The 24,327-nt window shown below is 37.2% G+C and overlaps 1 protein-coding gene across 1 annotated transcript in view; it reads left to right on the top strand.

Annotated features, from left to right (window-relative positions):
- Nucleotides 1–2,796: 2,796 nt before the first annotated feature.
- LOC139716960 (alsin-like) overlaps nt 2,797–24,327 on the top strand; it is a 56,756-nt gene continuing 35,225 nt past the window's right edge. Inside the window, exons 1-6 of the mRNA XM_071628485.1 lie at nt 2,797–3,739; nt 7,633–8,209; nt 19,887–20,055; nt 22,365–22,477; nt 22,951–23,119; nt 23,424–23,595. Of these exons, the coding sequence (XP_071484586.1) occupies nt 2,797–3,739; nt 7,633–8,209; nt 19,887–20,055; nt 22,365–22,477; nt 22,951–23,119; nt 23,424–23,595 (2,143 nt within the window). The remainder of the gene's footprint in view (nt 3,740–7,632; nt 8,210–19,886; nt 20,056–22,364; nt 22,478–22,950; nt 23,120–23,423; nt 23,596–24,327) is intronic.

The following is a 24,327-nucleotide window of genomic DNA, read 5'->3' as shown; positions in this document are numbered from 1 at the left end:
AGGTACACTGCATGTGAGACACCTTGTTGGTGTCTGTCTCACATGTATTGTACCTCAGAATTACAGTTTGTTTCTTTTTCTTTTTCGTGTGTAAGGTGTACAAGTGTTTTGATGTAGAACTACACTCTTGTAGTGTAATTATTCGTGTCAGGCATTTTAGCCAGACCATACAAAATGCATCATGCATCATCTTGTCTGCTTCCCACATGTACAAGCGTGTCTCATGGGTCATATCATTATGATAATGATACAATGGTACTGTCCGCTATAAGCTAATGTAGTGTCCAGTGTTTGAACAGGTATTGTCTGTTTTTAGGCTTCATGACAGTCACTTACAGCTGTCACTCCTGATTTGTTTGATTATGCAGGAAATTTCATAGAGTTTTGTGTAAAGGACTACTGTATCTGAATGGCTTTAGTAAACACCTCTACCCTGTACAACGTATAATTCAGTTTTCTGGACTGTGTATACAAAACTTTATTTTGTATTCAATGTGGCAATATGAGAAGTAAGTTGTCTAACCATGAACAATTATTCATAATGTATGACCTTTTAATAATGTGATTCCAGAATACTCTCCTTGTTTCTGTGATTCCTGCAATATTTTCCCAATTTCTCGTGACAATCCTACTCAGTGCCATCCATTTAAATGATACAGTCCAATAATGATTCCTTTACTAGATGACGTACAGATGTATCATATATATATGCCTGTTGAGTTTGCCTGAAACAATAATAAGCAACACAAAGATGTCGAGGGACTTATACTGTATCGTTTAACCCTTCAAGGACGTCCACCTCAAGATCCGATGAACACTGTGCAGATTGAAGTTGTGAAGGGTCCTGTGCTGTACTGTAAAAGTGGAAATTTTCGAGGATGGAAATTTACACACATTTCACATGACATGAAACTAGAGCAAAAATGTGAAGGAATACTTTTTGCTTGAAATATGTAATATTATATCTTTTTGATTCTGCAAAATTATTAAAAGCATACAAAATTCATTTTACGTGACTGAGCACGAAAATATTTCTGTAATGCAAGCAGCCACTTTTACACTACAGCATACTTGCCAACTCTACCGCTTTGGGCGGTAGACTACCGCTTTTTAGAGGTTTTAACCGGCTACTGATTTTCTCTTCTGATCTACCGATTTTGTAGCAAACCTATATTTTCCCTTCATTGTGCGTCGATTCCCTAAAATAACCTAGTAATTAGAATACTAATAACAATTTCAAGGAACTCATTCCTCAAAAACGCCGTAATCAGCCTTCTAATATGCACACATGACATGCACACTGCAGTGGCGCACTCGTCTCTATCAGATCTACATGCGTGCAAGACTTACTGTACACGTGTACGTGTAGCTAGAACCACACATAATAGTAATGTTTTGGTAGCTCACGTGTGTGTGGTGCGGCCGATGCGGCATATGGCGTGGCATGATCCCATGTATTTTCATATAAACTTGTGATAACAATATGTTTGATTACTTTTTCACATATGCTTAGCCTACAAAAATTATTTACCAATATGTCTGATTTTATTTTTATATGCATAGTCTACAAAATAGTTCATAGATTTACATGGATTATATGTTTTTTTTCATCAATACCAAGAACCCTTTAAAAAGGTTAAAAAGCATGCACCAAATCTCATATTTTGATATTGAAAAACAAAAAAAGTCCACATTGCGGGAGGGGGGACACCACCCTCCCACACCCTCCCCTCCCCCCCTTGCGCCCAAGCGCACTCGGGGTTGGTTGCTTCGCTCCCTCGCAAAATCTACCTCTTCAGGATTTCAAAATGTTGGCAAGTATGCTACAGTGTACAACTGTATATCATGATAAACACACTGATGACATGTGTATCAAAACACAGTTTAATTTTGCAAAATTGAAATTTCTGGACTTCAATTGTACCTTTTTGTTTTATATTCAAAACTTGACAGACACAATTCACACCATTTTGTCAAGTACAAGGCCTAGTCACGTTGTAAAAACTAAAATTCTGTACTTACTTCACTGAGTGAAAAAAAAAAGTGTGCTGTGAAACGTACAGAACCTGAGTTTACTTCCTTTCTCTCAGTCATGATTAATAAGGTCTTAATAGAATATTGCCCTCAGTGAACTCATAAAAAGTGTGGTTGGAAACCATTTTTGAGTCACTATGATAAAAAGCCCACAAAGCCATCAGCCATAATTGCAGCCTTCAAGGCACAGTTACAGTCTATGTCGTCATACGATGTCATCACGTTGGCACACCCCTACAATCCCATTTGTCAAGTTAAGTGCCCGTGTTGAGATGAGCAATACAGCATGATGACTGCCCACAGTACCCTCTGTCTGCTTAACTCTCTTTCAAACAGCATTGCATTCACTGATCAACCATTCTGCAGGGTGCATGAATTCAAGTTTGTGAAGGATGGTACTTCATAGCCCGTATTCATTGCTACCACAGGATAGCAAGTAAAATATTGAACTATTCATTTACACATTGTTTCAGCCAGACTAACTACAACTGCACAATTTCAGACTTCCTTTGTGTTGAAACCTGACCTACAGTTAGGTCTCCAAGAGGGTGGTGTACATGTACAGATCTTCAGTATTGTGCATGATTATGAATTCCATGTCTTTTTAATATTTGCAGGATTTTGCACCATGTACAATGTATGCATGTAGATTGTTCAGGGTACAGTTCATATCAAAGATTGAGCAAAATATCTTTTTGATTCTTTAGAGTTCCAATGTAATCAAGTCTCCTCAACATGTATCACTTTGTTTGATTTTACAGAATGAGTGACGAGAATGGGAAGCAAGAAAAGGAGCTGCATGGCCTGCCCTACATGTGGAAAGGCTTCCTTAGCAACACCATTCCCATTTGCCATGATGTGTTCAAGACCAAAAATGTTATCAAAATATCACTGGGCAGCAAACACTGTGCCTTCCTTACAGACCAAAGGTCTGTTTACACATTTGGCAGTGGAGAATATGGACAACTTGGACACAAGAAATTCACAGATGTGACGAAGCAACCTATCCTGGTGCAAGAACTTAAGAGTGAAAATGTTGCAGATGTCGTCTGCGGAAACAACCATACAGCAGTAGTATGCGAGGATGGGATAGTCTTTTGCTGGGGAGACTCCACGAACGGCCAGTGTGGGAATGGCTCTTCTGACAAGGTGAACGTGCCAACACAAGTCCACATCAGTGATGCTGACTGTGACCCAGTGATCACACAAGTGGCTTGCGGGGAGTCCCACACTCTAGCCCTGTCAGCTCAGGGAGAGGTCTGGGCATGGGGCACAGGGCCACAGCTTGGACTATCTACAGGAACTACACCAGTACTGTCACCAAAGAAGGTGGATGCCCTCATGGGACGTAAGGTGCTTCAGGTAGCGTGTGGTGGTACGATGAGTCTTGTCCTCATCCAAAGACTAAGATCAATGCGGTCACCAGGCAATAAGTCCAATGAGCCTGAAGAGGAAGGGTCCGGGTCCAGTCTGGCATGCCATGAGACAGTGTACACCATGCATGATGAGGGGGATACAGTCATTATCTCAGACACCAGCATGCTCCATCCTGATTCTGCTGACACCACATCTAGGAGTATCTCACCTGACAGCATTGACGTTGCTGCCATCCAAGCTCAGCAGGCAGAGTGGACAGCGGCTGCGGAAATTGCAGAAAAGAAGCGCCTTGAGAGAGGGTCAACATCATCACAAGGTAGTAGTGAAGGTATGCATGATCTACTAACCTACTAACCTTTCCCCTTAATACACCCTACCAACAGTTCCCAGAAATGTAAGAGTTTGCAGTGCAGTGAATAGCTTATCCATCTGAGGTAAAAATTGATGACAATTTTCGTGGTGAAATATTTAAGAAAAAAGAGTGTGTTTTTTATAGTAAAGCTCTACAGGGGATAATACCAAGACCATTTCACCAGCCATCTTGCTGCCCAGTGTGTGCACAGTTTGGCCTTGTTCTAGATCAGACATCATATTGAAAAATGCTTTCATATTGGGATTGTAAAGTGAGGCAAGGCTGGTGATTTGTTTTACTAATTTAAGCACTTGGTTTTATAGAATGGGCTTTGTTGTCTTGTTGCATAAGCATGATATGTCGTGACCACATTGCAATCATTGGCAGATTGGTTTGGTAGCCTATTAGAAAAATTATGTAATATGTTCAGAACCTCACTTACTGAAGATAACTTAGTGTAATATACAAATTTACTTTGTGGAATGGAACTTCACTATCCCAACACAGACAATGCATGGGTTCAGCTACATTCTTTGTTATACATTTCATTGCAACTGTAAATGTTCTGGTTACTTAAAAGGGCATTCCAGATGATTTTCATAATTTCACATCATGTAGTACATAAATTGACAGCTCCATATATGAATTTATGGAATTTGTTTTGGTCCTAGAGCAGAGAAACCAGTACTCTAAAAAATATTAAAGAAATTACACTGAACAATGTTGATGACATCGTAGCCTCACTTATTTCATAAATGTAGCAGTGTAAGTACTTTCCTTTGCAATACCGCTTGCTTAACCCGTTGAGGACGAGTCGCGAGTATACTCGGGCAGGTGTCTATGGGAAATGCGTGTTGTAGCAAAATCTGTCTGTCCTCAACGGGTTAACAAGTTCACCTGTGTAGAATCTATGCATGCCTTACTGTTTTGTTCTGCTTCCCTGCGCCCCTACTCATGGATTCTTATGGTGAGGCTGTCATGTCATCATCCTTGTTCCATTTTTTTGTAAATTCTAAAAACATTCTTACTCCTCATCCCAATCACTATAAATTCTGAAACTCTGTACTCAGTATAAAGTAATTCATACAGTAGTTGTTCAAATGTGAAAGTCTGAAAATCATCTGGAGTCTCCTATGATATTCCCCCCCCCCACATACACACACACACACATACATACACACACACACACACACACACACACACACACACACACACACACACCCAAAAAAAAAAGAAAGAAATGCTCATCAAATAGACATACAGTTTATTTGGGTATTGCAAGGTAGCTTTCAGGAATTGCAGACTCAAATAATGCCGCATAATTGACCTGCAGTAACATTGAGGGAGCTCATATTGTAGATCACCAACAACCACCTGTCTGGCTTAGATTGCGAGCACTTGACACATTTGTACATGTAGCCAAACCTTACCTAACCATGAACTGTAGTATACTGTATAACAAAAATCTACAGTGTAGCAGTTGTATCTATAGGAATGGTTTCAGTTTGATCAGATCAGGATATGCCAGTGATAGAACTATATACTATACATACGCATAATCAGTGGCTATTTCATGTACATCCATCTGAGAGCATGTTATTCTGTTTAATATCATTTTTTTTTTAAACCATCGGTACAGTATAATGGACAGATTGTGGGAGTTGCCATACTATTGATAGGATACTAGTACATGACTGTACATCTTTCAAATGTCTTTACAGCAATGCAAGAAGTAATGGCCCATGACTACAGACAACAATCAAAATCAGCATTTTTATGCCTCTTCCCCAAAGAATGTCTGAACCATCATATTTTTGGGTTGTCCATCTGTCATTTTCATCCATACCATATCACATTATCATAATTTTAGAAAAAAACACCAATAACAGTAGATTTTTGTGGTACACTGTACCTGGCTGAGATGTTTAGCAGCTGCAGAATAATCTTTTCGCTGTCAAAATGCAAAATCCAACTCATTCTGCTATTTTGTTGGCAAGCCAAATTTATGGTGGCCACAATACGAGAAAGTATACACTATAAACATGTGTGTGACATTGTCACTGTATCTCAATTTCATTCTGGGTTTTATATGTGGTAAAATAATAAATGGATCAGTTCATACAACTCATTGAAATGTCTCAGAATAAAGTGTAATAAGTATCAATATCTGAAGAACACTCCTGTGACAATATAATCTTCCTTTTCTCATGTTTTTATGCACACCTTTTGAATAGTTTTCAAGTTTTGTTGTTGTTTTTTTAATCTCAGTCAGAACTTAGAAAAAGTAAAACAGATTCAATTCAGATGATTGGAAATGGTTTGCAAGACAGTTTCTCTCTTAATATATGAGACAGACCCCATTACATGTCTGGTAATGTGCATGGGATCTTTGTCCTATTTCTTACCTGCTTGCATGCTCTATAGCATCATGACAGATTTCATTTGTTTTGTTTTTTGAGAATGCTGTGAGGTCATGAATGAACACATACAAGCTTATCTATGACTGAGATCTTTGGTCATGGATAAAGTATTCAGAGTAGGTCATTCATAGCAATGAAATCCTTTGTGAGATAAGGGTTCTCACAACAGCATCTTTTTTTATTTCTATTTCTCTTATGCATTCTGTATAAAGTTGAGTGTCTAAATAAATTGATGTCTTGATGTCTATCAGACTGTTTTTTGCCATACTTGCATGTTCATCACTTTAATACACATGTAGTGTGCGCATCGTTGACACATTTCCTTGGTCACACAACATTTGCTCGTGCGACAATTGCTCCAGTCTTATTTTCTCCAAGGACTTAGGTTAGGGTTAGGGTTGTGATAAGGTTTTAGGCTTACAGTAGTTTGATGTCAAGATAAAGGATTAGGATTAGGGTTATGTTTATTAGTAGAATTCATGTTTGTTTTCTTTGTCATTCTCTCTCTCTGTTGCTATCATCCCTGCTCTCTTTCTCTCTTAGTCTTTGGAATTAAATATAGGAACCATGTTCACACAGATTTTACTTGAGAGACATGCATCATAAGAGGTCCTTTCAAACTCTCTTTCATATCTTTCCCCGAGGAAGCATGTATTATGGCATATGATTTGATTTATAATGAATGGATCTTGCATGTTCTTTTTTTTTTTTACTTTGTGCAGTCAAGTGCAATACAATGCATATTGTATAGCCAGGGCTAGCAGGTCAGCACAATGCAACTTTAGTTTAGACTGTTGTCATGCCCTTGTAGCCTTCATACCCAGTCTCCTATTAAAAACACAAAGACTCTGTGGGGTAGCAAATGAACATGAATGGTATACAATTAGTCTCTAAGTTGTATGTTTATCAAAACAACGATTGTACGTGTACATCATCGATGTGTCTTCTCTTTATCAAAGCACATAGAATGTGATGTGGATGTAAGAATGTACAGTGTAAGGTGTGTAATTTGTTCCAATCGTTCTTAGATTTGGTATGAAATATTTTGACAGAAGACATTGCTGAATACAAAATCTAATTTATCATGTTTTACTTCAGGGGCAATGATATTTTGAAAGTTAATTGTCAATATAGCAAGAATATCAAAAAGAGAACAGAGTCTGTCTCACTGTCCAGAATATACTGTACATACTATTAAACACATTCTGCTATCTTTCATTAGTATTAAAAAACACCTGCTATTACACAATGTTATAGATAACAAATTTAACTGTCATGCGTAGTGATTAATTTGGTGTGAAAACTGGGTAGTATTCTCTGCTTCCAAAACAAATGTGTTCAGTGTACATCAAATATTGTGGTCAAATTTTGTGGCAGGAAGGGGATTTCCATAGTAATTTTATAACAGATTTTCTTTTATTCATTGATTTCATTTGTTGGTTTACTAAGGCACCTACACTTTAGATGATTCTGGCAACCACCTGAGAAAAATCAAGGAGGAACCGGCGGCATTCACAGAACAGAATGGTAGCCATGACAACAGCACTTCCATGGATGGTATGCCAAATGGCAAGCAGGAGAATGGCAGGCTAGCTGGAGTAGAAGAGGATGATGTCTTTACCCCTCTCAAGGGGACCAAGGAGTATCTCACTGAGCAACTGAAGCCACTCAACCTGAGAGGGAGCCCCAGCCACGCGACTGCCACACAAAGACCAGGACCCAGTGCTCGGATCTTGGCCTCTCTTCCTCAGTCGGTAGCAATCCGACTTGAGAAAATCATGATGCCTCGAACCAGTCTCACAGAAACCATCTCAAGAGCCAGCAGCAACAATTCTATCTGTGAGACAGAATTGATTAGCCGAGAAAATGCCCCTGTGTTGGATTCCAGCTGCAACATTGCAGACAGGAAGTTACGGACTTCGTCACCTCTCATTGGGGGCTTGGATGACCTTGTCTATCAGACGGAGGTATGGAGTTTTGGGAAAGGCACCATGGGACAGCTAGGCCAAGGAGACACCCTTGACAGGTAAGAGGTTTCATTGCTGTTTGACTTCCTGTAGTACACTTAGTCATTTCATGGTCATTATCAGCCATCATTTCCAGAGGCTTTCTGAAAATTAAGGCTTCCCAAAAGGCATATTTCCATATTGTAATTCAACAAATGTATCCATCAAAAAAGCAGGAATTTGATATGGTCCCTTATTATACATTCAGGTGAATGTAAAGTCTAACATCCATGTGATTCCAGATGTTCAAACTTTGCCTTTCCCGTTGTAAATTAAGGTGAACTTGTCCTCTGTATAATATTCAGAGGACAAGTTCACCTTAATTTACACGTATATGGATTGAGTAATTGCAGCAATGTCAGTAGAACACATCAGTGAAAGTTTGTGGAAAATCAGACAATCCATTCAAAAGTTATGAAGGTTCTACCGTAGTTCTACTGTAGTGAATGTTTACACTACGTTCCACTAATATTGCTTCATTCTCTCAATGTATGTTATTAAAGGTGAACTTGTCCTTTAAAGGCATGTACGATGCTCTGCTTGAGGAATCCAAGGTAACATGACTGAAGAAAAGAGAAGGAATGATAGAAGCTACGGTGTAGTTGTAGTTTTTTTATAAGATCAAGATGCGGTTTAATCATCAAATCAGCATGTCCCTCTTCTCCAACTTACTTTGTACAGTATATACTACAATGTCGTTGGCTACCAGATGGCTGCAAGTTGTATTTTCACTGCCATTTTGGGAAACTTGTAGATTCAGATTTTTTTTTCTAATGGACTTATTTTCCATTTTAAATAGATGACACGCCCAGAGATGGCATCATTAGGTGATCCGAGTATCCTCTCGGATCACCTTCTGTATCTGTACTGATTCTTTATTCTTCTTTCTTTATTTCTTTATTTCTCCCCGAAAGTTGTGCAGAGGTTAGCTCAGAAAGTCCTACACTGTAGGCCTATCAATTTCAAAATTATACCATATTATCATGTCCCAAAGACGACAGATCTAATAAAATCATAGTGATCAGTCGACCATGACGTCACTATGACGTCATTGTATGAAAACACATTCTCATTCATATTTCATATGGAATGGAATTTTTCAATAAAATTTACATCACATATATTCCAAGTCAAGCGCATTCAACTCATATTCTCAAAATTCATATCTACTCTTAAACGCGCGCGTATGCGCGCGTTGAAATATTTACATGCTCTTATCGAGCTCAAAATTTTTTTGCACACGTTTCAGACTATTGGAGCTTTTTTTTGAAAAATTGAAAAATTTGGACGGACGCGTACGCGCGCGCACATATACGCACGCACAGCTCATATGCAATAGAAATTTCCCTTTTTTTTACACGGATCGGATGTCTGAAATGTCAAGGAATATTTCCACCAAGTTTCAAGTCAATCCGACTTAATATGACGTCATACGGGCCCGTCAAACTTGAAATTCCGCGCACGCGTCAATGGCGATATACAGTGCAACTATGCCAAAAAACCACCAATTTTAAATCCGATTTTACTCGTCAGGATGGACGGTGACCCCCCATTTTCTTTACATATTCTGAAAGCTGATGAGTATTACATGTCATTTCGTGGGTTGGCGATGCTGGAAAAATGATTAAAAGATACCAAATTTCTTAATAAAATAAAAAGAGGAAATTTTCAAAATGACGTCATCAAATTTCAAGTTCACTCGAGCATATCTCACTTGAATATCCTTTGCCGATTTTCACCTAGATTTCAGTATGTTGTAGCTTATTTAATGCTCTTTCATAATTATAATTACAAAATTTTGATTGGATGACGGCATCACCTCATAAAAATGGATTGAAAGTAATCTTGTCAAATTTGACCAGTTTACGTGTTATCTCTATAGGAGTGCAGTTTTTCTGCAAATGAAAATTGACATGAATATCTTTATCGAGCACTAGCTCAGTTATCCTTCGGTGAATTTCTCCCAGATTTTAATATGTTTTAGCTGAGACTTTGGGCTATCGTAATTATGCCCTCCGTTTTTTCATACGACGGCGGCATCACGTCGAAAAACTTGGTTGAAATAAAGGTTATGTTCAATTTATTAAGATATTTCTTTCTTTCTGCAACTTTCTTTGCAATAATTCAAGAAAAACAGGCCCTATCACCCCCATATTTTGCACATGTTTAGTTCATATCACGTACATTATTTCATAAAATAACAACTACTTGATCGGACACCATCTTGGGTATGTAAATTAGGGTCAAGGTCATAAATGTTTCATCCTGTATCTTGGTGAATACCTGTCCTATCTTTCCCATATTTTGCAAACGCAAAGACCATGTTACAAGAATCATTTCATAAAATAACCACTTTTTGCTCAGATGCCATCTTGTCTGTGCAAAGTGGGGTCAAAGGTCATATGTACTTCTTTCTGTATCTTCCTTATGACGTGTTATCTCTATGGGAGGGAATTTTTCTAGATGTGAAAATTAACATGATTGTCTTTATCGAGCACTAGCTCACTTATTCTTCGGTGAATTTCTCCCAGATTTTGATATGTTGTAGCTGAGACTTTGCGCTATCGTTAATATGCCCTCCGTTTTTTCATACGACGTCGAAATCACGTCGACAAACTTGGCTAAAATTAAAGCTTAGCTTCCTTTTATTTTCATATTTCTTTCTTTTTGCAACTTTCATTGCAATAACTCAAGAAAAACATGCCCTATCAGCCCAATATTTTGCACATGTTTAGTTCATGTCACGTACATTATTTCATAAAATAACAACTACTTGATCGGAGACCATCTTGGGTATATGAATTAGGGTCAAAGTTCATGAATGTTTCATCCTGTATCTTGGTGAATACATGTCCTATCTTTCCCATATTTTGCACACGCAAAGAACATGTTACAAGGATCTTTTCACAAAATAAACACTTTTTGCTTAAATGCCATCTTGGCTGTGTAAAGTGGGGTCAAAGGTCAAATATACTTCATTCTGTATCTTCGTTAGTGTATATACGGAATTCAGTACCAAAGATGACAGGTCTGACTCCCTTTTCTAAATGAGAATCCAAACATCACACGGCCAGTGTCCCCTAAACACAGATGAAACCTGTATGGTCATGCCTATTGGGATCAGGACTCAAATCATTGATTTCCAAATAGATCGGATCACCTAATTTGTCAGTGTTGACAAATATTAAGTCTAGTTCAGAAATATTCTTCTGACAGAAATCAACATTTTGTGTGCGAGTAGGTTTGTCTACATGTAAGGCTGTGGATATATGAAAAAGCATTATACAAACGTCTTTATACCTTACTGTAACTCATTTCACTTGGCTGAGTTTGAGAACAGGGCAAATTCTCCTGTCCATGACAGCAAATATACCTTTAGCATTTGTTCCAAGTGTCAGCTTGCAATACATTGTATGTAGCTATTCAGCTGCAGTCATTTTGAGCATTCGTACAAGTATTGGTTCAGGTACCTGTAGCAGACTATACTATAATGTTTAACATGACTGTAAAGACTTGCTGGTGATAAAAATCTAGTTAAAGATTACAGAATGCATAGTGAGCAGAAAATCCAACACTTTACTTTATAAACACATATTGAAAATGTAAACCTTATCAATTTTTTTTTCTTGTAAATTGTTAAATTTATGTACATGTACATATGTGACCCTGCACCTCAAAACAAACAAAAAGTCGCCAGACATGAATTTTTAATTAAGACCATATTCTGAAAGAGCAGACTTTAAGCTTTAAAATGATGTATAACTCAAATCAAATGGACTCTCCTAACCTATCTAAATATTGGAAAGAAAGCACAAACTCAGGAAAAGTGTGAACTGAGAAAAGAGGCTCTGAAGTACAGTGTCTATTCAAGTGCTTAATCTTTACCAAACCGTGCTGGCTGTGCGATGAATGGGACAACAAACAGGAAGTAAACCACCAGAGTAACAACAATGAAGGGATTATCAGATTAAACTGAAATTAAACATGCCTCATTAACACATTCTGTCCATAATCAATGCCAACTTTCAAAGCAGTAGCACTATCCTTTCAAAAGTTATTAGAGTTGAAAGTGAAGAGTGTGGACAAGGTTTTTCAGAACTGAAAAAGGGATTCTAAAGACACACCTAATCACACTATTCAACCAAAAATGTTCGAGATAAACTGCTAAAAAAACACACTTTCCTGCCCATTTTATGATACCAAATTTTAGCATAATGTAAAAGAAGACCCACTCTTTCAGAAAATATGAAAAAGTCAAGTTCGGCTAGGTTGACCCATTTCACTTATTTTCAGTCCTCACACAAAATCAGTGTGTGCGACTTTATGTTCGTTTTGAGGTGCATGGTCACATGTACAATTTTTTGCCATACATGCATATATGATACTCCATGTTTGGCATTCTGGTTGCAAGTTGTAGGTCACTGCAGGAGCTGGTAAAGGTATAATCATAGCATCTGGACTTCATACTGTTTTAAATTCCTAGGACAGTTTCATGTCCAATTCTGGATATCCTGGCTTCATCAGCTTGTTGGCTGATTTGGTGGTGGAAAAACATTGTGGCTGATTTGCGGAGATGCACTGACATTTTCCTGCCACCAAATCAAACGAGCTGATGAAGCATTGAGGATCGGACATGAAACCGTCCTTTGAATTTAAAACAGTGTGTCCAGATGCAATGATTCAATTTTGTACCTTTGTTGAACGTTACCAGTTATGAATCAGAATTTGTAACACATCAATTGTCTGTAGGCTGGTATCAAACAGTTTTACAGTGTTTGAGATGGTATACAATGTATATCGCCGGCACTCATCTTAACTATCGTACATTGTATATTCCGATTTTTGGTCAAATTTTTTATCTTGAAATTTTCAGTCATTTCGATAGTGGACATTCCATTATACATACATGGTGAAATTTTTAGTTTCTAATTTGAAGTAATTTTTGTATAATTATCACTTTTACTATAGTCATGTCATTTTATTTTGTTCATTTCCCCATAAGCACGCATGTTAAAACATAGCGATACACTGCCCTCTCCTGTATACGACGGTTCAGATAACTGCAAACACAGTGTGCACGGTCAACAAGCCATTGTACGTGTATATCAGGCGCATTAACTTAGTGCGTAATATTAGTGATATACGACGGTTCAGTGACCGCAAGTACTTTGTTATGGTCAACAGAACTGTCGTACACACAGTCTTTGCAAACCAAAAAAAAAACAACATAAAAAACGTACGTGTAGCTCTCTTGTGATTTCTCGCATAATTCCTAACATTAGCAATACAATTCGATGAACACATCACACGTTAGAGTAAGAATTACAGTCTTAAGTATTACAAAAGTAATTGCAAATGCCAGACATAATAATGTAGCAATCATGATCGAAAAATAGGTAAACTTGAAACGCGATTATCTCGAAATGTCATTCTTGCGCGAAAAATGCAGGTTTGGATGACTGCTGACAATTTGTGCCCAAAAGATCAGGTGGTTAGAACACGCCACAAATGGATCAGTTCTTGAGCAATAATAATGATAATGATGATATAACAAGGTCTTATTTATCCAGGGTAGCCTCTTTAGTTTTGCCACTGCTCTACAAGAGGGCCCTGCCAGTAAAATGGGATGAGTACAAATTGACAGTTAGTGCAGACCTTTATGTAATCAGAAAATCAAAACTTTGGTCAAGCCATCAGAAGCCAGTATGTGCACTCAAATCAAAGTAAGGAAAATAAATCGACAATAGAACAAGGGTTCAGCAGAGGGAAAGAAGGGCAGATGACATCAGGTAATGGACTGGCAAAACAGTAACAGAGAGCACTAATAATAATGTACAGAGAAAATTCAAGGTGCATAGCGTCCATAACCCTTGACCTTTTGAGGAACAGGGCTGTCCAGTCCTGGTGATACTAACATGCTCCCAGTCCCATTTGATTAATAGCCATACATTACAGTATGTGCTATTGTGGTTTATCATCATCAGCTTTTTCAGCTTATCTTCCTCCTATCTCTTCCTTGCTCAAAACACAGGGAGGTCACTCTCAGACAAATGTGACACCATCCCCCATTCAAACACCTCACAGGAATGGACCCCAAATGGCTTTATTTCATACAGCACATCAAATTTGCACCCCTGAATGGTGTCACACAATATCCTAAACGGCATCACCAGGAACATCACATACATCACATAGATCCCAAATGGCACATTTCATTATTGTACCAAGTAAAGGGACATTTTGAATATATATATAAAATGTAAATGCTTTCTATACTACTGAAAAATGGCAATATAACATTTTCCTGAAATACATAATGTACTCTGTACAATGAAAAATTCAGTAAAAACAGATGTCAGATTTCATTGCAAATAATGAACAACACTGCAAATAACAGTGAAATAAAATACCTATTTTTTAAAAGGACGATAACGATATAAAAAAATACATTGTAATTCCAGGTACAATAGGGAAATCATCAGTGACATGACAGGCCTTTTTTAGCACTTTTTGGACACGGATGTGTAGCAAATCAGATGGAGAGAGACCCATTTTCAGTCCTTTCTGACTCACATGAACATGTGAAATATTCAACGTACAGTAGTACTTGTATATCAAGGCCATCATTTCTTGAACTCTACAGCTTCTGAATAGAAGAACCAGTTGAAATTCATAATCCGGAACTGTGCATCCAATGACATGGCATGATATAATCTTTTTTTTTCTACATGACTGAGCTGTTTTTATGTTTGAGTATCATCAGGTATCGGTAGGAATAAAGATCATGGTGTCCAATATCTTAAGCGTTTATTTGATAGATACACCATGTAATATATTTTTTGACAATACTGTTCGTTGTGTCTGGGAGTGATATTGACCTCTCTACGTGAGAAATCAGCATCCAAGTTCATAACATACATGTAGTGAACATCTGGAAGGAAATGGGTTAATCTGTCTCCTTTTTCTACAGCACACCAATTTATGCTCATTGCATGGCATGCCACGGGCTATCTCATTTGATTCAGGTTGTTATGTCTGGTGATGTGGCTGAGTGGCAAAAAGGCAGATGTGTTTTAATCAAGATCTCAGCCAAGCATGGAACCACTCCCTACCAGTGCCTCTAGTCTAGACAAAATAGACCCCACATCTATATTCATACATAAACTGTAAAGGCAGGGCAGTGTCAGTGAAAGCATAGGGAATTCCCCCAGGGACCTTCTGTCCGATCATTCTATGTTTACAAGCATTGTTTATATAACACATAAGTGTATTGGGAGACACAGCTACAGTCAAAGCTGCAGCCTGTCTTTGCAAGCCCTTGCAAGCCCTCTGTGATTGCCTGAAGTCTGGAAGTGGTATTCAGCATATGATCATAAAAACATTAATAGAGATTGAACTGCCAAGGCAACCATTTGAGATGCTGGAATGCTTGAATATCTTTGTTCATTGGTATCCCCCAGTCACTGTAGATGACTGAGTCAATGCTATTACTTTATGTTTGGTATTTCAATACTGGGTTCATGTACAATTGTACCTTGAAAATATAACATCATCGTGTAATCCAGGTGCACCTCATTAAAGGACAAGTTCACCTTCATAAACATAAGGATTGAGAGAATGTAACAATATTAGTGGAACACATCATTGAAAGTTTGAGGAAAATCAGACAATCCGTTCAAAAGTTATGAATTTTTAAAGTTTTTGTGCAGTAACCGCTGGATGAGAAGACTACTGCAGTCTATGAATAACTTAAATGTCACATGTGTACAACAGTATAAGGAAAATATAAGGAGAATTTCACAAAATTCCATCTTTTGAAAAAAGTATGCATTCCCCTGACTCGTTACCGACAAATGTTATGGATAATATTATTCCCCCTGCCTGTAGAAAGAGGCAAGTCAAGAGCTCTCTTATTATGCGAAAAAAGTGAAAATATGTTGAATTTTCTTTTACATTTTCTCTATACTGTTGTACGCATATGATGTTGTTGTTGTTGTTGTTGTTTTTGTATTTGAGGCGCGTCATTCAAATATGAATATTTACATTGTACGCCTTTATCTTTATAATATAATTATTTTACATATAATAAATCAATAAAAATTATAACTTTTTACTATCATTTTTATGCGCGCTATGTGTCTGCTGTTATACCGAATACGATATATAAACATCAAAATTATAATATTATTTCATATATACTTTCCATGAAATAAACATATAATTTACAATAATTCATTTTTTTTCATTATGTAATAAGCAAACATCCGGTTGTGCAGTGTGCAAATCTGAATTAAATAAAACTCAAAAGATAATTATCTGTATAACTCTAGAAGACTTATATAAGTCTTTTAGAAAAACCTTCTTGTTCTCTTCACATATGAGATTAATGCCCTCAAATGATCAACATTTTTTGTGGATAATACTTTTCTGATATCCCGTTGATCTTTGCCTCCAATGTCTGCGATCAACATGGCTCTCTCTATCAAATATTTCGGACAATCATATAAAAAATGGCTTAAATTTTCCTTTTCGGGGCAATAGGGGCAGTTGCCTGTTTCATGCAAATTTACTTTCCACTTATCATAATTCAGTCCAATATTACCCATACGGACTTGATGAATAAGTATTTGTTCTTTCCTGTTTTTTAATCTGCATTCATATTTTCCACTTACATACTTCTGTACTTCTTTTAAAGGGGACTGTGTTTCTTCCCATCTTTTTTCTTCCCATCTTTTTTCTTCCCATCTTTTTTTGCATATGACTCACAAGCTGTAGTAGTCTCCTCATCCAGCGGTTCCAACACAAAAATTTTAAAAATTCATAACTTTTGCATCGATTGTCCAATTTTCCTCAAACTTTCACTGATGTGTTCTACTAATATTGTTGCATTCTCTCAATCCTTATGTTTATGAAGGTGAACTTATCCTTTAAACACAGGGAGAGAGAGAGACAGAGAGAGAACCAAAATATTTGAGGAAAACAAATTATATACATGTAGATCCTACATCTTCTGGTGCTTCCGACAAAACAAGATTGGTAATTTGTATCATACTTACAGTGTAGGCCCTATGTGTAATTTTATGATTCGTTTTGGCAACCAAGTATTGAAATTAAAAAAAAAATACTGAAGTCTGCATGATGAATACATTTTGATTGTACACATTATTGAATTACCATTATCATAATGTTGTTCCGTCCACTGAAATATTGGTGTGTTTTTGTTTTTTGTTTTTATCAGGATGTCAGAACACTTGTACCGTATTGTATCTTTATGCCATTATCATGTCTAATGTACAATGTATGTTAGACTCATGGCTTTACCATGATTACAAAATAATATAAATTGCAATCACAGTCATATGTAAAGGCTACATGTCTGTACAAGCTGGGCTCGTCAATGTCTTGCTTGCAAGTGGTGATTCTCTTGTGCCATAGATAGATGCTGTCCTGAACTGTGACTTGAACCTGTATTTACAGCTGTGTTTAATAGAAGACCCTGTAATATATCAGAAGTGCTGTCATTAAGGTGGTATTATGCACTTGAGGCAAATCATCACTTAATGCATCTTTATACCACTACTGTATACAAGTAGTGTGAGAATTGATTTCATGAAGTATTTTGTACTTGTACATATATTTTAAAAATTGATGTGATGTTGAATTTTCAGTTTATCATGTCATTGTAATTGATTAAAATGAATTTGAATTTATCAGGCAAATTAGACCTCATGTTAACTAAACTACACAATACCTTCTGTTTTCTTCCTTTCTTTATTTTTCTTCTAAAAAAAAGAAAGAGAGAAAAGGGATTGCAGAGCAATACCAAGAAGCAGACACACTTGATTCATAGATCTTATACACCAAAAACAAAGTAACATTAACATATTAAGTTTATGATGTCTGCTACCTGTCTTTAACAAGCTTGTGGTCAATCTCCCTAATCTTTACAACCGGAATATGAGGTATGGACGTTCAGTCGTATGCATCAATTTGATGAATGAAATGGTGTGTGCTCGCTGTATTGCAGATATGTAGCCAGATGGCCAAATTTATTCTGTGATGACTCATAATCAGGACACGTGTACAAGACCACGCATACTGAGGTAGTAACCTGGAAGTACAATGATGCGTGCAATGAGATGCTTGGTGATGTGGCCATAGGTGTAGTTTGGCGGGGATGCAGTGTGAACAGAATCCCTGTATCACATCTCAAGTCATGACTGGTCTTGAGACTGAGGGCTTAACATTTTGAAAATATGGCACTTTGAGAGTCTGTTATGCAGTGTACATGATCCATGTCATCTATCTCTTTCCAGGAGCAGTAGAAAAGCAATGATAATGATTTGTCCAAGTGATGGTCAAATGGCAATGTCAAAAGATTGCTGTCCAGGAGGTGTGGTATTGTATGCCTACATGTAGCAATACTATAGAGTTAGAATGATCCTCATTATTAAAAAGTGAGTATTACAAGGGCATTTGCTCTCCAAAATTAGGTTGGCAGCGAGTCATGTAGTTTATCACTGATCCTTTTCAATTTGATGCCCTTCATTGTACAAGTACAAGTAAATGCCTATATTAGGACAGATTCTTTGCTCCTTTAACTACAAGAGCTGTGGTGCAGAGACCAATAGAGAACATGGAACAGCATTGTCACCATTCATTGTATATAATGCAGACTTTCCTTCATTGCTTATTGATAGATTGCTGACTTGCAGGAACAACTATTATACATATACATACTACATTGTATATTATATGCCAATGAGGGGTATGTCTACAATGTACCAGTACCTATTATCAGTATAGTAGACATTCTTAACAGAAGAATTCGGGTAAGGGTCTTGAAAATTGTATTCACTGTACTTATATTATATGTGATGGTGCATATGGTGGAAATACACTGTATTTTGGGAAGCAATTTAAGTGCAGAAAGTGAAAGGAAATTAATGGATAAATAATTGATAAAGTACAAACTATATGTAACTTTAGAGAGCAGGCAGGGAAAGGGGCTACAGGGTGTACATGGACATCTTTTGTCAAACGGAGAAACCCTCTTCGGCAGCCTTCTCAATTTCATCAAATTTTCATACTATAGTGCAGTCAGAGGCAGGGTACAGTGTGTAGCCTCTGTCAATATTGTCTCAGGAGGTGTCATGGCTTGAGCAGTGGTGTTGAACACTGACAAATATGAAATTGATTAGTACTGTACATTTGGTAATATGTAATTTTCATATCTTGTAACATATAACATGCTACAGTGTAACTTCCACTAACAGAAAGAAGCTCATAAATGTGAATGCCCTAATGTAAATATTGCAGCACATTCATATGAATTCAAGGCTATTTTCTGATCAATACCTCTATGCAAATGATACTTTTCCCATGCAAAGGCATCAAAGATTATCGGTATGTCATGCATCACATTAAAATAGGATGGAGAAGATGACCAAGATACAGCATGTTATTGTTAAAGTTAGTTTGGAATTCTTAATGTCAGTTGAATTGATTACTATAATTATGCAATAATGTCTTTTTCCACTCTTTGGTTAGCTTTAAATATGGGTTTGATGTATAGGGTGTATTCATTGCAGATCTATGTGCTTTAACCTATAATGTAGATCAGAATTTTCCCAAAAACTTTCAAATGTATCTAGACTACATTGATGTGTCATTTCTTGTCATTTTCATATTTTACAGGCATCAGCCCTGTCCCATCAAGCAGCTGAGCAGTAAGAACATCATCCGCTTGGTTGCAGGGGCCTCTCACTGTGTGGCCATAGCCAGCAATGGTCAAGTGTACACATGGGGCTGTAACTCAGATGGTCAGCTTGGGCATACTGGACAACTTGTGCCAAAGAAAATTAGAGTAAGACCTGGGCTCTGTTGCTAGAAACTTGACTTTTGCTTATACTCAACTTGAGATGAAATACGAGTATTGTCCACAAGTTACTTGTTATCGTAGTTTGCATTTATTTTTGTTCACTATTCAGAAATGTTATAAATTGTTGTGAATGAGCCTAATTCTGAAATTAGTCAAAAAACAATTCTCAGTAAACTGCTGTATCATCTGTACATCGCAGCAGATGACAACAGCAAGCATTGTAAAGTATAATGTACAAATGTACTGTTAAAACCTGCTAGCCTTATCAAGTGTATGAGGAAAGATGAATTTTTACAGAACTCTGACTGTGTGCTCAAGGGAGGTATCATTGTCCAACTGCTGCAGAATATGCATAGCTAGTATTGTATGTATGTACTGTAAGTACAAAATACTAAGCTAATGACCATATCAGCTATGCATCCTTTAAATGACTATAACCTAGATTTGAAAGGCAATCTTCTGAAAAGAATCAGCTCATACGTTGCACGACTGTAATACAAATATACAGTGTTGCCCTTGCAGTGTTTCTTAAACCGAAACTTTCAGTGAGATCTGACATACTTATCGCATTGCCATCAACAAGGAAGTGGGGAATGTCGCTGTTTGTGTTAGTATCCAAGGGCATTGTCATGGTAACACTTTAATAAGAGGAGAACAAGGGTGCATGGTTTGCTGTATAGTGAGTCTTGGTAAATTGAAAGTGAGTCAGTTGAAACAAATATGCATTGCAACATCTTGCCATCCGAGGCAAATGATCTACAACTGTATTACCCTGTGCGTGCAAGAACAGAGTTACAAGAATTATCTCAAGAGAGTAAAGCTGTTCCATGTTCCAGGTGAATTTAAAACTTTTCATTCATTAATATTCAGTGTACAGATAATTTAAAGAATTATTTAAAAGTAAAATCAAGGAGAAAGTTTAGGAATTTCATGTTTTCCCAAAACAGTAAATTTCATGAAGTCATGATGTTGGCACTGCACTTTAAATGGTTCGCATATAGATGAACAACAAAATTTGTGTTTCTAGATGATGATACAACCGTACATGAAAACTGTGTACAACTCCCTCTACAACTCTCTCTACAACTCCTTCTGCAAGTCTTAATTTGTGATGTCTTGTCTAAATTCAATGAAATTTCTACATTCTGTTTATTATCTTGCCTCATTTATGCAAGTCAACTTAAACATGCAGTGACATCTCCCAGAAAGAAAAAGCAAGGAAATATTGTCTTTGCAAAGGCAATGTATCCTAGCTGTAATCTTATATTGTATGTATCATAACAATTGTAATGTGTACTGTAACTTATACTGTCCAGGTGTGCAGGGAATTAAATCTTTGTATCCAAGAAACTTGTAAAGTCAACAATAGTAAAGTTTTAATTCTAAGGCCACATGGTATAGATTTGAATTCTGTTCTGCATCAAAATAGAGCATATTATGACTTATCACTTTAACTTTAACCTCAAAAGAAAACATCAAACAACAGCACCGCTGGTCATTAATCCCATCGATAAGCACATGTGATACTGTCACATGACAATGGAGGAAGCACATGATGTTTCCCTGTTCTTCATTAGTGTTGTGTATTGCTGGAGAATATTGAAGCTCCAAATTCTTAAACTGTTTACCCAGGAGATATGAAATAAATTGGTTCAGTTATTGAGAGTATACTACACAGTATGGTTAAAAGTGACTGGTATCACTCTTAAAGCTAATTAATGTACATTTTTACACCAGAGTAAAATACCTCATCACATACAATATGATTTATGTATGATAAGTGATCACTCAGTACAGAGAGGATTGATATCAATTTACTCAGGACCAGCCACATACAAGACTAGTACAGACATGGTGTGTACAGACTTGAGAGTTGACATTGCCTTAGCTCAGGCTAGGGAAGAGGAGGGAGGCAACTCTTCCTGTTCAAGAACCTGAGACCCCCTTTGTATTTCCGTGCCCTGTTTCTGAAGGGCTTGTGCATGATTTGTCAAATTGACTGTTGACATTACCATCCAAGTCATAGGGTGTATATGCAAGACATTTTCCAGCTTTATTGAGGGGGACATTATTAGTCTACAGTATGTTGTGATTATTTCACTCTTACCATAAATTGAATGATATGATAAGATGTGGGATTATGTCAGATACAAGTAGCCATCATTTCCATGGGCAGACATTGTGCATGATTGTAGTTCAGATATTTTAGTATAATGCTTTGAAAGTGTTGCTGCTTTACAGTTAGTGTTCCAACTTACTTTTTTACCAATTTATTTTTCCAACTGAATGCTCAGATACCAAACAACACCTTAGTATGGGATGCAGCACTGGGAGGAACTCACACCCTCCTCCTAGCAGATGGAACCAATTACATGCCAGATGTGTACTACCTGGGCAAACAACCAAGGTAAGGTCTTCTACATACAACTGTAGAAATACGCTTGTAGTGATGTTATCATTAGGCAATGCATTATTATCAAACTATACAGACTTGTGCTCGCGGAGAGCAGTTAACTTTAATGATTACAATTTTTTTAAATGAGATAAACTTTATTGCTCTGACCCAAGGTTTGAATCAGATTGTAGTTGATTCTTGTTGGTCACAGAGCATATATTTTTTCCCCCCATGACCAGCAAATGATTTCACCTGAAGCTGTTAATTAATCTCTCAACTGTCTTTGCATTGATAAGTATGTATGAAAGATGCAAATCAAAAACTCAAAATATCTAAAATGTTTCACCATATTCTTGATTTCAATGTATTCAAGATTCAGAATGAAGGAAGTGTAGAGTAATTCATGTGCACAATGCAAGTTAAATTGAGGAAATAATGGCATCTTTGGTAGCATAAGAATGTGCATGATTTCTTTCCATGAACAGTCTTCAAGAGCTGAAGAATTCCAACAGTACTCCCAACCCAGAGAGTCCTCTCAGAGATAGTGCTGACAAATCGAAGAAGAGACCAATGTCATCAACCATCTCAAAGTCGCCGACAGTGAAGTATGCTGCCCGTGCCAAGCAGCCAGAGAAGCTCTCATTTCTCAAAAAGGTATTTTTCTCTTTTTATTTATTGATAATCAGAGTGAAGAAATCAACTGGCTATTATTCCTTACTTTAATACCCTACCTTACTACCTTACTCTTAGAGCCATGCAGGATTGTAGTAGGGTTAAATTGATTCAATAAAGGGATGGTCCCACATCTAGTGTCACGCTATTCTTGCAATGTTTGTGGCAACATATGTACTATGTGTAGCACTCTGTTCTTTTACTAAACTGAAATGTAGGGACAGAGGAAATGTGGTATCATGTTTTTAGTTATGCGATATCTTGTTTCTGACTTATTTGTGTGCAGAATGGCTGGTTACAGTCCGTGGCTGCTTCAGGGGATCAGTGTGCCTGCATTGCCGACAAAAGCGGTTATGGTTTCATTGCCATCACTCACGAGTTCTCAGCCACTGAGAGGTTACTCCATAGTCAGCTATTGTCCGTCAAGTCCACTATTGTCAAGACACTGCAGACTTCAGGTGAGATGATGGGGATAGAGATCTCCATCTCAGGTATAGGACCACTGCTGAGATAGTACAGCCTTCTGGTTTACCTTTCAGTAACATCACTTTTATTAAATAAGTACCATTTATTAACACTGTGATCCAGATTTCTCTGACAGAGTAATATGATACAAATGGAATAGTTGCTGTTTCATCAAGATTGCACCTAGAACAAGAAAGTTGCGGAATTTTTATAATGTGTGTTTTCATGACACAGTGATATTATGGCAATGACACATGCAAATTAGATAATATCACTGTCACAGGTAGTTCCTTTTCCTGACTGCAAAATCTTGAAAATGAGGTGAAGTCACCTTACCAAAAGTCTCCATCTAATTTCCTTTCCCTGACTTTAAATCAAGGAGGAAACCTCGTGTACTGTAAAAGAAGGAATGTTCATGTGCATTGTAATTTCGTGAATTTTGCGAGAGCCAAGATTCGCGAAATTAAAATGCACATGAAAGTTCTTGTCTACACTATATGCATTGAATGTTAGAGGCAACGCGCAAAAATTTCATGCCGCGAAAAAGGCTGTGGGCTCCAATTCACAAAAATTCCATGCCGAGAAAATATCATGTTTTACAGTACTTCAAATCCATTTGTGTGCATTTGTGAAACCTACATGTAGCAGTGATGACTTCATGGGAGTAAAGTCGTGTACAGCAGTTACTGAATTGTTACCTAAAAGTATGATTTCTTTGTTTTGTT

The sequence above is a fragment of the Diadema antillarum genome, unplaced genomic scaffold (genome assembly GCF_040938485.1).
Source record: "Diadema antillarum isolate AM-2024a unplaced genomic scaffold, OU_Dant_1.0 scf00000071, whole genome shotgun sequence".
In the NCBI taxonomy this organism is placed as follows: Eukaryota; Metazoa; Echinodermata; class Echinoidea; order Diadematoida; family Diadematidae; genus Diadema; species Diadema antillarum.
The sequence above is the reverse complement of the archived record's forward strand: the minus strand, read 5'-3'. Positions and strand labels throughout refer to the sequence as shown.